Raw genomic sequence first — 16,464 nt, 5'->3', positions numbered from 1 at the left:
GGTTCAACTTGGGAAAAATATAGATGAACCTATTCCATCTGAACAAGAAACCCTCGCGGACCTACTGATAGGGTTATAAATGGCTCCAAGACTCATGACATTCCCTATGGCTTTATTCTCACAAGTTGTGCTTGAACATTTCAAGGTATCTATGAAGAAGTGGGAGGTTAGTACAAGGAAGGATCACTTTGGGGCAAAGGATGCTGAGATTGAGCGGCTGAAGAAAACGTTGGCTGAGGTGGAGACTGAGAGAGATGGTCTCAGAACTGAGCTGGCAAGAGAAAAAGAGAAGAATGATGGCATTCTTCAAGATATGCTGAAACTCCTCCAAGCCAAAAACCAAGCCCCTAGTTCTTCCAAGCCTTAAGTCTCCTAACCTAGTGTAGATCAACCAATGACCCAATTTGGGACTTTTTGTTTCTTTTCCTCATGTTTTCAGTATTTGTATTTCGTCTTATGCTTTGTGGTAGAATCTTATCAATCATCAATGAAATTCACTATTTTTGCTCTAACTGTTTGTTTATATTTCTTTGATGGTTGAAATTCTTAGCTTGATCTATGATGATTAATCCATGTTTGCATTTGAAGTAGCCCCAGTGGCCATGACTAAGTTAAAATCTAGTTATCTCACATGTTTTTATGCAACTTTTCGATGATGCCAAAAGGGGGGAAATATTGTGCCTTATACTTTGAACAGTGATGTTTATAACCTAATGAACCTGGTCCTTGATGATAAGTGATAAAAAGGAAAAATATTTCTAACATTATGTTGATGTTGAGATAAGTTGAAACAGGGCCTAAGCTTATGAAAAAGCACAGAGTTTGTCATCATCAAAATGGGAAAATTTGTTGGCCCAAGTAAAGGTTTGTTTTGAAGATTAACAAAGGAAGTTCAGGCATGAACCAGGTCCATTCCTTGTGTGCATAGAAACAGGCAGATTCGAGCATGTGGGATGCACGTGAAGGAGATAAGCTTAACTTGGTATATTTGATATCTCCTGATCGAAAAGGTTGCATAATTGATAAGGAGAAGGACTCCTTAATCAAAGAGAACACTGCCCAAGATAAGGAAGGAGTTAGAAGTTGAAATCAACTAGAACTCTTCCACCGAGGAAGAGTAGTATTAGAACTCTAGTTATTTCTTCATCTACTAACTCTACATATTGCAGGGTGTTCTCATTTACAGGTGTGTTGGACAAACGCAGAAGTTAAACGTGAATTGAGAGCAAAATAGGCCATTTTGCAAGCAGTTCGTGTGTGATTCAAGTGTTCAAACCTGAAGCTACATGAACAAGATAAAAGAATTAGTTCCAAGTGTCTGTCTTTTATTCTAGTTCAATTGTAGTAGGTGTTATTCATATTGTACCTGTCAGCTTTATCTAGAGGCAATTGTAATAGGTACGCAGAGTATTCAAGTTAGAGTTAACTTGAAGTTGTCGCAACAGTTAGAGGTTGTTTGCTACAACGGGATTAGAGTTAATCATAGGTTTACAAAAGTGTTTTGTAAATGCAGTTTTTGGCTCAGTGATTTAGTGGAGAGTTTGGAAAAATCCTACTGAGAAGTAGGTCGTAGTTTTTTCACCTTTTGAGCCAGGTGTTTTCCACGTAAAATCCTTGTGTTCTTTACTTTCTGCATTTATTATTCCGCAACAGTAGTATAAGGAACACATAGAAGAACCAGGTCCTGCTATAATCAGTGCACTCGAAAAATTGGACACCACACAAGTCATCCCCTCTTGTGTGGTATTAAAGTATAAAACATCAAGTGGAGATTAACTCCACACGTGTGTAACAAACATGGCAGATTTAATACGAGAATAATGTATTTCACTGAATATAGAAACCCCTAATAGATTAGTATGTATTTCACTGAATTAGAGGGGTTTTGATGTATTAACTCTTTCTTATATATGAATTTATATATGATATATAAATTGATAACTTGCTCAATCGTTGTATACTTGGTTAAATACTTTTTTTGTTAATTTGTGTAATCTTTTATGTATTATTACTGTGGGTGACTTTCCAACCCAACGCTAATGCTGTATTGTGGGTCGGGCTCAGTCTGGGACCGCCCCGGGCCCACGAGACCACGGGCCAAACGGGCCTAACGGTCCGGTTCAAATGGGCCGGTCTCAAACGGTCTATAAGGCCTATAGTGGGCCGGTCCTACCCAAATAGACCGCGAGCCCGGGACCGTTAGGCGGGCCTCGGCCGGTTCAACCAGGCCTAACGGGCCAAACGGGCCCAACGGTAACTTTTCAAAAAAACGGTTAGAAATTTAAAAAGTAGCCGTTGTCCTGCAATTTCAGCCGTTTGGCATTTTAAGAAATAGCCATTTGGCCCCCAAACTTTGTCTTAACCCCAAACTTTTTATAATTACACTTTTTCCCTTTTCTCAACTATAAATACCCCCTCATTCTTTCATTTTTACTCACAAAATCATCAATCTCTCTCTAATTTTCTTCTATAATTGCTTACTTTATTATTGAAATTTGTGAAAAATTGTGAAGTTGGTGAATTGAAGTATTCAAGTCTTCAAGTCTTCAACGATATACAATTTTCAAGAAGTTGTTCGTCAGTTCGGTAAACTCGTTCCAACTCTTAAGTTTTAATATTATAGTTTAGTTTGTTTTAGTTTGTATAATTATAATTAATATGGCATTTTCTTTGAAAAAAATATTTGGGGGTAAGGGAAAATCTAAACTTGGTGAATCTAGTCGCCAAGCTACTACCTCTCCCCCGGCTCCCCGACCCAGACCTGTTACCCGTCCTCCTCCACCTATTATTCTTGATAGTGATAACCCTTGTTTTCAATTTAGCGATAGTCAATTTTGCAATGATGTTGCACCACGTCAACAATTAAATGATGAATATATGAATGTTCTTTATCCTAATGAAACTATTGATGAAAATGATGAGGAAAATGAAGATTTAGATGAAACGCAACCGGATTTAGATGATACACCTACTAGTCCTGTTGTTAACCCAACTGATAATAATCCAAATGATGCCCCGCCTGACCCTCCTGTAGTAACCCCTACTTTTAATAGACAACGTTCTAAACACCCCGAAACATCTCTTGTTTGGAACTTTTTTACTCAACTAAGAGAATAGAATAAGGCTAAGTGTAAAACTTGTGGGTCTTTGTTGGCTCATAAATTTGCTGGAGACCGTAGCGGTACGGGTACTTTGACTAGACACATAAAGACACACCCTAGAGATAAAGATAGATATCTTCAAATGAAAGCGCAGCTAGAGGGGAGAAGTGTAGGTACTGAGGTTAACCCTAGTACCGGGTCAAATCTAGTTCAACCGGCAATAAACACTGTTACCGGTGGCATTTTATATTACGATCCAAATAAAGATCGTGAAGAATTAGCAAAAATGGTTACTGTTATGTGCTTACCCTATAGTTTTCCTTCTAACCCTCACTTTGTGCATTATATTAGAAAAGTTTTTAATCCTACTTATAAAGGATGGCCTCACGCAACCGTAAAGAGCGATATTTATAAATATAAACATGAATATGAACAATATTTGCGGTATTTATTTACTCATATGAATTGTCGCATTGCTATTACCACTGATATTGGTACAAGTGGTAATGACTGTGATTATCTTACTGTAACCACTCATTGGATTGATGAAGAATGGAAAATGCAAAAACGCATTATTGCTTATAGAATAATTAATTCACGTCACACAGGTAAGTTTATTGCTAACACAGTTGCAGATATTTGTAGATATTTTTGCATTAGAGATAAAATAATGTCAATTTCTATGGATAATGCTTCTAGTAACACTAATGCTATAGGCTTGCTTACAACTACACTAAATCCTGCATTTAGTAATTGTTTCCATGTTAGATGTATTTGTCATATTTACCATTTAATCGTCGGTAATGGTATGAAAATTTTAAATTTGGAAATTGAAAAGGTTAAAATGGCTCTTAATTGGCTTTTTTATTCAAACCGTAGAAGTAGACTTAGAGAATATTTTAAAAAATGTGATGAATTTGGCCTTAGAGAGAGAAAGGTTCCTAAAGCTTGTCCGACTAGATGGAATTATATGTACGAAAGTTTAGTTGTTGCATATGAATATAGAAACCCAATAAACGCAACGTTTAATGCTCGTGTTGGTGGTGAGGATGATGATGAAATCCTTACAAATCAAGATTGGACTAATATTAAAATTCTTATAGATTTTTTAGAACAATTTCATATTGCTACAAATGAATTGTCTGGGCAATATTATCCTACTATTTCAAACTGTTTAGTTTATATTGCAGCACTATGTGATTTGTTTGTTCAATTTTCAGAGGGTGGGGTAATTTATCAACTTGCTATAAATTCTATGAAAGAAAAGTTTAAAAAATATTTTTTCTCTATCCCCCCTATTTATGGTGTTGCTGCCATGTTAAATCCTACCATGAAATTAGGAGGTCCTCACTTTTGGTATTCAAATATTTATAGGGCTTTAGATCTTTCAGATGAGGAATTAGCTACACTTGCAGATGCAAAAGCCTCAATTAAAATAAATGCTCAAACAATTTATAATGCTTATTAACAAGCCTTAGATAATGCTAGACCAAATGTTCCAACTCCTACTTCGTCTAGTTCGCAATCATCTAAAAGAACTGTGGGCCTAAAAACACTTAGTTCTTGGACGGAGTTCAGGGGTTCTCAAGGTGATAATATTGGTGATACTTCACATCTAAATGAGCTTGAAGTTTATTTCTCGCAGGGCCTTGAAAAAGAGAATCCAGACAGCACCTTTGATCTTTTGGAATAGTGGAAGGCCAGAGAAAAATACTTTCCAATTCTTTTAAGGATGGCTCGAGATATTTTATGTGTTCAAGCTTCAACAGTGGCATCAGAGAGCTTTTTCAGTCAAGCGAGACTTCAAATAGGTGATCATAGAGCGTCTATGAGGGAGAGCTTGGAAAAATCAGTACTCTTCAGAGATTGGATCCGTTCGGAAAGAAGAAATTTTGGACTTGCTGAATCACAACCGGAGATAGACGAAGCTTATGAAGAAATGCTAGTGGAACTTGCGGAGGATACTGCTTCGCCCGGAAACGGTGATGAACAAGCTTCTTTTCCGCCACCACCAACGGAAATTCCTCCGAACCTTGAAGGATTTATGAAATTTGTTAGAGATAATATGTAGACTAATATGTAACTTGTATTTTGGCACATCTTCATTAGTTTTTTTCCTTTTACTGGTGGTATTAACACCTTGTTGTGCTCATTCCATTGGGGGAGGAACACTAAGAACGATATTGCCATTTTTGTTAATGTCGTAATAATAAAAATTATAAGGCATTCCCTTAAATATTTCTTTGCAATTTTTTTTGTGTTTAAATTTGACTATTTAGAAGATTTAAGTCACAATTCTATAATATATTTACAAGAAATTATATAAGCCTATATATATATATATATATATATATATATATATATATATATAATACANNNNTTTACAAGAAAATACCTTAAAAAAAAAATATAACACGGAACACTTAGGCCCGTTTAGGCCCGTGGGCCCGGCCCATTAATCCCGGGACCATGTGGTCTTAGGCTCACAGTGGGCCGGTTCCACCATTAGGCCCGTGAAGACCGGGACCGTTTGGCCCGGAACCGCCAAAGCACAGCCCGCCAAAACCCGGGACAGTAAGAACCGGCCCGTTTGGCCCATTTAGGCCCGGGCCCGGCCCAGAAAACAGCCTTACCCAACGCATCGATAAATATTGCTTATGTGTCTTCAATTGTTTCATAAAACTTTGTTGTAGCAACGAAAAAAGAGGAGACCAACATAAATGCTAGAAACTGGAATACACAAGAAAATATCTATTTTGTTATAAACAAGAGACTATTTAGATAGCACCAATGTTCTTGAGGCCAAGAACAACCCCAACACCAATAATGTGACCAACAACACCACAAGCCAAGGTGTCAGCAAGTGTAAATCCAGCAGGATCTCCTGTCTGGAGACCTGAGTCCCTAACCTCAAGCTTTAGCCCTGCTGTTGCTTTCCTGTTTGCTGATGGAGCCAACCCAAATCTACCAGCAAAGAGCATTAGGCTTGTTGATGTCACCATTATCTGTTCAACATACAAGCACTTTGTTACAAAATCATCCTTTGGTTTAATTCTTGCATCATTTATGTCTCCATAAACAACGTCAATACTATTTAGTATGAGACTAAACTTACATAACATACTATTCGACTCAATTCTTACAAAATTCTTATCACTAATTTATCTCCTTAGAACTTTTATTTGCTTTCTATTTTACTCCAAAAAAGCAATGGAAATCATGAGACGATGAAATTGAATAATAAATAAACATATGCACGTACATAAATCAACGTTGATCAATTTTTGTGCCTTTTAAGCTAAAACATTATTTAAAAGTAGAAAAATGTTGGATAAAAATTGTAATATTTAAGATTTTATCCATATATATCTAGGTTTTAGCCTACCGTTCTGAAATTAGAATACTAAAACTAAATAAACTACATTTAACCATGGTCATTGCAAAAATGTTTCGGAAGTCCATAAATTCTATTTGGTAAATATATATTTTGCACTAGTGCGATTTACATCCCCTGTGTAGTTGGCAGGCTATTACACAGGCGAGATTTACCCAGTGCGCATAAAGTGCTCACCTGAAAGACAGAGATTATGGCAGAGGTTGTAGCCGCGACGGGTTTCCCCTCTTTCAAAAAAAAAAAAAGAATATCTTGCACTAAGTATAACCACTACCGTATTGTGATTGCTCAACTCGATTCTACTTGGACAATAATACTGAAGAAGAAACGAATTTGCGTGGACTCCCAATTCCAGCTGTCTTCTTTCTGTTCTTCAAGTTCTAAGGTCCGTCATACAAATCCCACGTTGAAATATAAAAAATACTTCCAACACCAACTTACATATATTAATAAATAAAAAAACCTTTAATTGTTGGCACATTCCTTTTTACTTCTGTGACAGTGCACATCCTTTTTTGAGGTAATCTACCTTCATCCAGTGAATTCTCTCTCAAAGATTGATATCATGTACTATTTCAAGAATAAACAACATAAGTTGACCTTACGGATGGTTTTTTTTGTTTAAATTATGCTATTATCTACTATTATTTAGGAAAATATATGATTTACGCTATTTTGTTTTTGTAATTTTCACTTGCGTTTCTTCTGAGAAGGCGCTCAACTCAATACCAGCAATGTCATTAGAAGAATATTTTCTAGGAATATATACAAGTTTTGTCAAATTGCTAATGCGATATGCTTTTCTCAGAAGAACTACATGATAGAGACCATACGATTTGTAGAGGAATAGATTAAAATGCGTTGGCCCCTTGAAACCTAAAATATGAAGGAACGTAACTGATCAGTCATTTCATGCATGCTGATACTATACGCATTTTGAGTATGTTTACATATCAAAGCAAGACCCAACGGATTTGTGGATACACACACTGTATGTATTTTGAGGCTCGACCCTTTTATAGAAGTCACCATTCCATATTTTTCATCATAATAACTCTTTAACAAGTAAAGTATGTGCTACAGAAACCTAAGTTACTCTCCCACGTGGCAGTTTAGGTGCCGCACCCTTGCCTATGCGACACTAGTATGAGTGTGGGTATTGGATCTGTATCAGATCTGGTCAAACAATTTTGGATACTTTGACCACGACGGTCAGAAAAATTCGAGACGAGATACAGTTTAATTACCGAAATCTGAACCAATATTAGGGTAAATTTGAAGAAAATAGCATATCTTATCTAGGAAATCAATCATTTACTTATCTGCAACTTGAGAATAAAAAAGAAATCCACACTTTACAAGCTATGCGTAAATATTTCACAAAATTTCTAATAATCTAGAGATATTTTTCATATGCGTAAGTATTCCACAAAATTCACAACTGTTTTTTGTTTTTCCTGGGGAGAAGCTACTTTTTCTGCTTCTTAAAAACTGTTTATGCTTCTAGCCAAAAAATACTTTTTCCTCGCAAAAAAGGTTGACCAAACATCTCAAGTTAAGAAAAAATATCTTTTTTACGGAAAAAACAGTTTTGATCTTGGGAGAAGCTCGGCTAAACAGGCTATAATATTTTCTCATAAAAGATAACTTATTCATCAGTTTGCTATAAAGTAGCCCACTATGATTTTCACAGTATAGTCAGGTTTTCATTTTCTTTTAACAAAAGAAATTGCAAATGCAAAACTTAAGAGTTTCATTAACACGACTACTTTATTCTTTCTGAGTTTTCTTGTATATATCTCAGTTATTAATAAGTCTCTCACAATATAATTGCAATAGTTATTTACCAAATTTGTGGGTGAGCCAATGAAATCACAGCGAGCACCCAGAGCACCTTGCCCTCTACTCCTCATGGGTTGAACGGCCACCTGCACCCAGTGAAAGATGATTGTTACAACTATATAAATTCATATGTTTTCAATGTCTTAACTATTTGAAAATGGTAATATGCATAAATAGTGAATAATTTTATTTTAAAGATATCGGATATTACTCATAGAAAAGAAAAACAAAATACAAGACTTCAATCATAAAATAATTTCAGCTACTTCGAAATCAAGTCAAATGTATCAAAGTAAACAAAAACTATAAACGGGAAAGATGAAAAAAAAAAAGTAAAAATAACACCTAAGTAAATGTAAAACAGACATAAATGGAGAAACTGACCAAGCCCTGAATAGGGGAAGTAGAGAAGGTGTTGGTTTTGAGTCCATTGAACTGTGGAAGAGAAGTTATCATGGTGGCAGCCATTTTTGCAGCAACTCAACTTTTTTCTCTCTTCTTTTTTTTTTTTTTTTTTTTAGTTTAATTGCCTTTTGACAAAATTGTTTGTATAAATCTATTGGGGTTCGAAACAAGTTTCTGTGATATAGGCCCATTACCCAAAGCAAGGAGTTTGTGACCTCACAATGGGCTGTTAGATACACTTGGATACTTGTTTGCTGAAGTGGCAATCTTATATTGGCTGAAATGGATAAGATTTAGATGTTTGATAAATTCAGCTAAGATTACTTGAATGATGTGTTATAACTAGGGATGGACCCTCGTTATTTATTAATTTCGGTTCGGTACTTCGGTATTCGGTATATTAATTATGCATATTAAATACCATATCAAAATAGTTCTATACGGTTTAATGTTTTTTAGTTTGGTTCAGTACGGTTCGATAAGATTGCTGTTATTTTTTTTTATTTGCCGGTGGAGTTCTAACAATAATTCATTGATGTAATCCAAATCCATGAAATAACGATATTGGTTTGTCAACAACGTAACGAACTCGAAGGAATAACGTTTTCATCTATTCCGCTCAATCTATCTTCAAATGCCTAATATTAGTACTGTACTTAATTCATATTTATGGTAATCACTAATCGTTCCTTTAGCCTGAAAAGCTCCAGACTTGAAAACCAAATTTGCCAAATTTTTGTTCTAACTGAGTATCCCAGTAGAGCAACAAAGGACAGAGGAACCAAAGAATCTAAAACAACAATAAAAAGAGGAACATTTCAAATATTATTTAGTTCCAGAACCAAATAATTGAAGATATCAAATACATGAAAATATTATAATTTTGTAAACTTGAGAAAGCGTATGATAAAGTCCCAAGGGAGGTTCTGTGGAGGTATTTGGAGGCTAGCGGGTATATTAAGGTGATTAAGGATATGTATGATGGTGCTAAGACTCGGGTGAGGATTGTGGGTGATGACTCGGAGCATTTCCCTGTTGTGATGGGGTTGTACCAGGGATCTGCTCTTAGCCCATTTTTATTTGCCTTGGCGATGGATGTATTGTCGCTACACATCCAAGGGGAGGTGTCGTGGTGCATGCTATTTGCCGATGATATAGTGTTGATTGACGAGACGCGAAGCAGAGTTAACGCGAGGTTGGAGGTTTGGAGACAGACCTTGAAGTCTAAAGGTTTCAAGTTGAGTAGAAGCAAAAGAGAATACTTGGAGTGCAAATTCAGTAACGGGACCCATGAAGCAGACGTAGAGGTAAAGCTTGATGCTCAATGTATCCCCAAGAGAGTTAGTTTTAAGTATCTCGCGTCTATTATCCAAGGTAACGGAAGATTGACGAAGATGTCGCACATTGCATCGAAGCGGGATGGATGAAATGGAGGCTCGCTTCCGGGGTTTAATGTGATAAGAATGTGCCGCCGAGACTTAAGGGTAAGTTCTATAGAGTGATGGTTCGACTGACTATGATATATGGGGTTGAATACTTGCTAGTCAAGAACTCCCACGTGCAGAAGATGAAAGTAGCAAAGATGAGGATGTTGAGATGGATGTGTGGGTGTACTAGGAGAGATAAGATTAAGAATTAAGCTATCTAGGACAGAGTGGGAGTAGCCTCCGTGGAGAACAAGATGCGGGAGTCGAGGCTGAGATGGTTCGGACATGTTAAGAGGAGAAGCATTGATGCTCCTGTTAGGAGGTGTGAGAGGTTGGCCATGGCGAGGTTGAGAAGAGGTCGAGGTAGCCCCAAGAAGCACTGCGGAGAGGTGATTAGATAGGACATGACGCTTTTCAGCTCACTGAGAACCTGACCCTTGAAAGGAGGGTGTGGAGGTCCAAGATTAAGATAGAAGGTTAGTGGATATTTTTTAGTTGCTCACCGATTGTCTTAGTAGCACGCACGTCCCTTTATATTCTTAGATTTTTATTGCGTTATGTGGTTTAGTTCGCCTCAGGTATTGTATTTCCTATTGATATTTTTTTGTACCACTTATCCTTTATCTCCATCTTTTTCTGCTCTCTTCCTTTCTTGCTTTTCTATTTCTTCTTCTTCTTCTTCTCACCCTTTCCGAGCCGAGGTCTATTGAAAATAACCTCTCCACCTGCATTAGATAGGGGTAAGGTTTGTTTACCGACTACCCTCGCCGGCCCACCTGTTGGAATCATACTAGGGGTTTGCTGTTGTTGTTGTTGTTGTAAACTTGGTATACTTATCTGATTGCAAGTCAAAAGTTGAAGATTGGACTTGGATTTGAAAATGGAGAACTGGGCTAGGCTTATTGGCTGACTAAAACGTTTCGGTATTTCGATTTATCAAAGTATCGAAAGTTTAATACCGAGAATCGTACCGAAATATCGATGTTTTGAAATATTTATACCGAATTCGTACCGAAGAACCGATACTGAAATACCAAATTAATTCGGTCCATTCCGATTTTTCGGTTTTTGGAATTTTATGCCCACCCTTAGCTATAACTGCATTTTGCAAAATTCTTCACATATTTTCGGAACTTATAAAAAATATAAGTACTCATGTAGTCATATTTTCAATTTGCACCCGTACAGGTAATTACTTGTGACGACCCAAAGGGGTCATCACCTATTTTTAATTGAATTCTGTATCTCCGAGGCCTTGAAAACCTCATTTAGAGTCGCCTCGATTTGCCTGCGCAGTCCGGGCGCGTAGCCGGAAAGCTTAAATATGAAATTCTGTGAAAAATATTGAGTTTTGATGTTAAAATGAATAAATTTGACCTTGGTCAACGTTTTGGTTAAACGGACCCGGACCCGTGATTTGACGGTCCTGGAGGGTCCTTAGGAAAATATGGGACGTGGGCGTACGCCCGGAATCGAATTCCGAGGTCCCAAGCCCAAGAAATGAATTTTTTAGTAAAATTATTTTCTAAAATTGTTTAAGAAAATTGGAAATGAAATCTGATTAGAAAGCGATGGTATCGGGCCCGTATTTCGGTTCCGGCGCCCGGTACAGGTCTTATATATGTTTTAAGTCCTTCCTGTGAAATTTGGTTGAAAACGGACGTTGTTTGACGTGATTTGGGCCTAAATTAGAAAAAATGATGTTTTATGTAGTTTGAAAGAATTCTTGGATTTTGAGGTTTAATTCGATGTTTATGATGTTATTTTGTCGATTTGATCGCACGAATAAGTCCGTAGGATATTTTTGAGGTTGTGTGTATATTTGGTTTGGAGCCCCGAGGGCTCGGGTGAGTTTTGGATAGGCCACGGGGTGCATTTTGAACTTAAAAATATGCTGGTGTGTTCAGGCCTGCAGGCTTCGCATTTGCGAAGCCTGGCTCGCAAATGCGAGTTCGCAATTGCGAAGGCTGGATCGCAAATGCGAAGCCAGCCCAGGCCACCCTTTTCTCGCAAATGCGAGCTTCCCCTTCGTAAATGCGAGACCTCCCTTGTTCAGCATGTATCGCAAATGCGATCCTTCTTTCGCAAATGCGATGTCGCAATTGCGACAGCTCCTTCGCAAATGCGAAACCTGGGGAATTATGAAGGCTTCGCAAATGCGAACCCTGTTTCGCATTTCCTACATCTGCAGAGGTCGGGGTTCGCAATTGCGAACCCCTGTTCGCATTTCCCATATCTGAGACCTGCAATTTTCTATACTTAGCCAATTTTTAAGTTATTTTTACACCATTTTCAAATCAACTCCTTTGGGCGATTTTTCCAAGAACAATCTTCTTCCAAATCGATTGTAAGTTAGTTTTTACTCATTTCTTTCAATCATTAACATCTTTTAACATGATTTCACCTAAAATTAAAGATTTTCATGGGGAAAATTGGGTGTTTTGGGTAGAACCTAGGTTTTTCAAAAATTGGGGATTTGGACCTCGATTTGAGGTCCGATTTCAAAACAAATTACATATTTGAGTTCGTGGGGGAATGGGTAATCGGGTTTTTGTTCGAACCTCGAGTTTTGACCACGTGGGCCCGGGGGCGATTTTTGACTTTTTGGGTAAAACTTTGGAAAACTCATTTTCATGCATTGGGGTTGATTCATTTAGCACTTATTGATGTAATTAAGTAACTTGTGACTAGATTCGAGAGGATTGGTGGTGGAATCAAGGGATAAAGCTATAATTGAGACTTGAGTTGCGTTCAAGGCATCGAGGTAAGTGTTTGGTCTAACCTTAGCTTGAGGGATTAGGAGTTGCGTCCTATTTGCTATGTGGTATTAGTCGTGTACGACGTATAGGCATGCTGACGAGTATCAATGCGTCGGTGTCTAGCATGACCGTGAGTCTTTATATTGTGAATATCTTGATTTCATTGTATTCTTCATGCCTTGGTGATGATTTCTAGTTGTTGTGAAAAGTTTGTGGAAGGAATTGAGTCCTTTGAACATTTTGGAGCATTGGCTCGAGTTATATTATGAATTGTGAAAGTATATGAGACGATTGAACCCTTTGGAGCATTGGCTCAAGTGGTAAAGCGAGTTATGAAGTAAATTTGAAAGATAGAGAAAGGTTATCGAAATGTTCCCTTGCCGGGATTTAATTATTTAATTGTTGTTCCCTTGCCGAGATTTAATTGTTTAATTGTTGCTCCCTTGCCGGGATTCCTATATGTTCTTATTTATTTCTCTTGCCCTTGTTTGTGATTGTTGTTTGGGTGAGGATGAGCGCTAAAGCACGAAGGGTGATGCCGTGCATTGTTTGCTTTGGTGAGGAAAGAGAGTAAAAGCACGAAGGGTGATGCCGTGCCGCACGATGTACCATTCCGTGCCAATTCTATTGATTATATGTAAGGAAAGAGAGTAAAAGCACGAAGGGTGATGCTATGCACATTTTATTATTCTAATTGCTTTGGTGAGGAAAGAGAGTAAAAGCACGAAGGGTGATGTCGTGCTCGTTTTCATTATATTATTGCTTGGCTGAGGACGAGAGTAAAAGCACGAAGGGTGATGTAGTGCACTTGTTTGATTTCTGCTTCTTGTTGACATTGTAGTTATTTTGTTCCTTTCCTTACTTGGTGCTTTATTCGGAACTGTTATCTCCCCCCAGCATGATTCCCCCTTCCATCCTTATTTGTTTATTTCTGCTTTGTTTCCGCTGTATATTATATAATTGCACAGGTTTATGTGGTAGTCTGGTCTAGCCTCGTCACTACTTCGCCGAGGTTAGGCTAGGCACTAACCAACACATGGGGTCGGTTGTGCTGATACTACACTCTGTGCTCTTTCGCACAGATCCAGGTCCCGGAGTGGCATTTGGTCATCAGCAGTAGATTGGGAGCTATCCTTCAGTCCGAGACTCCGAGGTAGCCCTGCTGGCGTTCGCAGGCCCGGCGTCTCTTCTTTCAGTTTTTATGTTCTGTTGTCATTTGTACTCGAGACAGACTATGTTCTTTTCTTTCAAACACTTATTTGTAGTAATCTTAGACAGTCCGTGGATGTTGTGACACCATGTTCTGGTTAGAGGCACGTGTTGGTCTTTTGGATGTTTGGTTTTATATTTTATTTAAAACTTCCGCTAAATTTCATATTCCGCTATAATTTATTTATTTATTTCCGGTAAATTTAATTGGTTAAAAAGGAATTAAAACAGAAAGAGTTAATGATTTCTAAGATCGTGGCTTGCCTAGCTTCTACGAGTAGGCGCCATCACGACTCCCGAGGGTGGGAAATCCGGGTCGTGACAAGTTGGTATCGGAGCTCTAGGTTACATAGGTCTCACAATTCACAGACAAGATCGGTAGAGTCTGAGGGATCGATACGGAGACGTCTGTATTTATCCCCAGAGGCTATAGAGTTAGAAAAAGTTTCACATTTGTTCTTTCTTGTCATGCGGTTTGGTTTCTCGAAGCTAATTGAATTTCTACTCTGTTCTTCCGCAGATGGCGAGAACACGCGCTTCCTCATCTACCGCTCAGCAGCCCGAGCCCCCAGCAGCAGCACCCACTAGGGGCAGAGGGCGAGGCCGAGTCCGTGTTAGAGGCCGAGGTAGGGGCAGAGCTCAGCCCCCAGCAGCAGCACCAGGGCGGAGCCTCAGGTTGATTTTGACGAGGAGGTTCCAACCCCAGCAGTTCCGATGGGCCCAGCTCAGGTCCCAGAGGGGTTTATTGCTACCCCAATTCTTCAAGATGCTTTGGTCCGATTGGTGGGCCTCATGGAGAGTGTCACCTATGCAGGCTTGCTTCCTGTAGCACCAGCCACTTCTCGGGCTGGAGGAGGAGTCCAGACCCCTGCTACTCGTACTCCGGAGCAGGTAGCTCCCCAGACTCAGACTCCAGCAGTTCAGCCAGTTGGAGCAGCTCAGCCGGGCGTGGTAGCCCAGGCCGGTGATGGAGCAGCTATGTCTGCCGATGCTTTGTGGAGATTGGACAGGTTTACCAAGCTCTTCACTACTACCTTCAGCGGTGCATTTTCTGAGGATCCCCAGGATTATCTGGACAGCTGCAACGAGGTTCTTCGGAACATGGGTATTGTTGAGTCCAATGGGGTTGATTTGGCTACATTTCGCTTGTCTGGATCCGCCAAGACATGGTGAAGGGATTATTGCTTAGCTAGACCAGCAGGATCGCCAGCCTTGACCTGGGAGCAGTTCACACAGCTATTTCTGGAGAAGTTTCTCCCTATTCCACAACGAGAGGCCTATCGGAGGCAGTTCGAGCGCCTTCAGCAGGGATCCATGACTGTCACCCAGTACGAGACCAGGTTCATTGAGTTGGCTCGTCATGCTCTTATCATACTTCCCACCCAGAGAGAGAGGGTTAGGAGGTTTATTGACGGTCTTATCCAGCCGATTTGTCTTCAGATGGCTAGGGAGGCTAGGAGTGAGATATCCTTCCAAGAGGCGGCCAATGTGGCCCGGAGGGTTGAGATGGTATTATCACAGGGGGGGTGGTCATAGAGCAGACAAGAGACCTCGTCAGTCAGGCAGATTCAGTGGTGCCTCATCTGGAGGCAGAGATTCATATGGTGGAGACCTTCCTCCTAGGCCTTATCAGTCAGCACTTCAGGTTTCTCACGGAGCTTCAGGTGGTCGTGGTCCCCAGATGCAGTTTCCGATCAGCAGTCCTACAGTGCACCACATGCTCCTATCAGTGCACTGCCGCTTCAGAGTTTTCGGGGTGGTCATTCAGGTCGCCAGGGCCAGCAGTCTCAGCAGCCGAGGGCTTGTTACACTTGTGGTGAGACGGGCCACATTGCCAGGTTTTGCCCTCGAGCACCGAGCATCTCTCAGCATCAGGGTTCTCGTGCATGGTACAGGCACCAGATGTTCCGCAGCCCGCCCAGCCAGCTAGGGGTGGAGGCAGAGGTGCTAGAAGTGGAGGTAGAGGTCCTAGAGGTGGAGCTCAAGCCGCTAGAAGTGGAGGCCAGCCAGCAGCAGGCCGTCCTAGAGAGGTAGATCAGAGTGGTGGGGCCTAGCCCCGATGTTATGCTTTTCAGGCCAGACCCGAGGCAGAGGCTTCAGATGCGGTTATTACAGGTACGGTTCTGGTTTGTGATAGGGATGCTTCAGTGTTGTTTGATCCGGGGTCTACGTATTCGTATGTGTCATCTTATTTTGCCCCGTATTTGGTCATGCCTAGTAATGCATTGAGTATTCCTGTTTATGTGTCTACGCCGGTGGGTGATTCTTTTGTGGTCGATCGAGTCCATCGTTCTTGTATTGTGGTGATTGGGGGTCTTGAGCTGTGT

General features: G+C 39.7%; 1 protein-coding gene across 1 annotated transcript; it reads right to left on the bottom strand.

Moving 5' to 3' along the window:
* LOC109234143 (photosystem I reaction center subunit psaK, chloroplastic-like) lies at positions 5,749–8,876 on the bottom strand. Its single transcript, XM_019400007.1, has 3 exons — positions 8,722–8,876; positions 8,343–8,423; positions 5,749–6,106 (listed from the first exon to the last, which is right to left on the bottom strand). Exons 1-3 carry the CDS (start codon positions 8,803–8,805, stop codon positions 5,879–5,881), a joined length of 393 nt encoding a protein of 130 aa, XP_019255552.1. The 5' UTR covers positions 8,806–8,876; the 3' UTR covers positions 5,749–5,878.

This window comes from Nicotiana attenuata, chromosome 11 (genome assembly GCF_001879085.1).
Source record: "Nicotiana attenuata strain UT chromosome 11, NIATTr2, whole genome shotgun sequence".
NCBI lineage: Eukaryota > Viridiplantae > Streptophyta > Magnoliopsida > Solanales > Solanaceae > Nicotiana > Nicotiana attenuata.
Note: the sequence above shows the minus strand (reverse complement) of the source record. Positions and strands in the feature narration are given on the sequence as shown.

Coding starts and splice junctions, on each gene's coding strand:
- LOC109234143 (XM_019400007.1), bottom strand. CDS start 8,805: ATGGCTGCCACCATGATAACTTCTCTTCCACAGTTCAATGGACTCAAA. Junction 8,424..8,721: donor CTTCCCCTATTCAGGGCTTG/GTCAGTTTCTCC, acceptor CACTGGGTGCAG/GTGGCCGTTCAACCCATGAG. Junction 6,107..8,342: donor TTGGCTCACCCACAAATTTG/GTAAATAACTAT, acceptor TATGTTGAACAG/ATAATGGTGACATCAACAAG.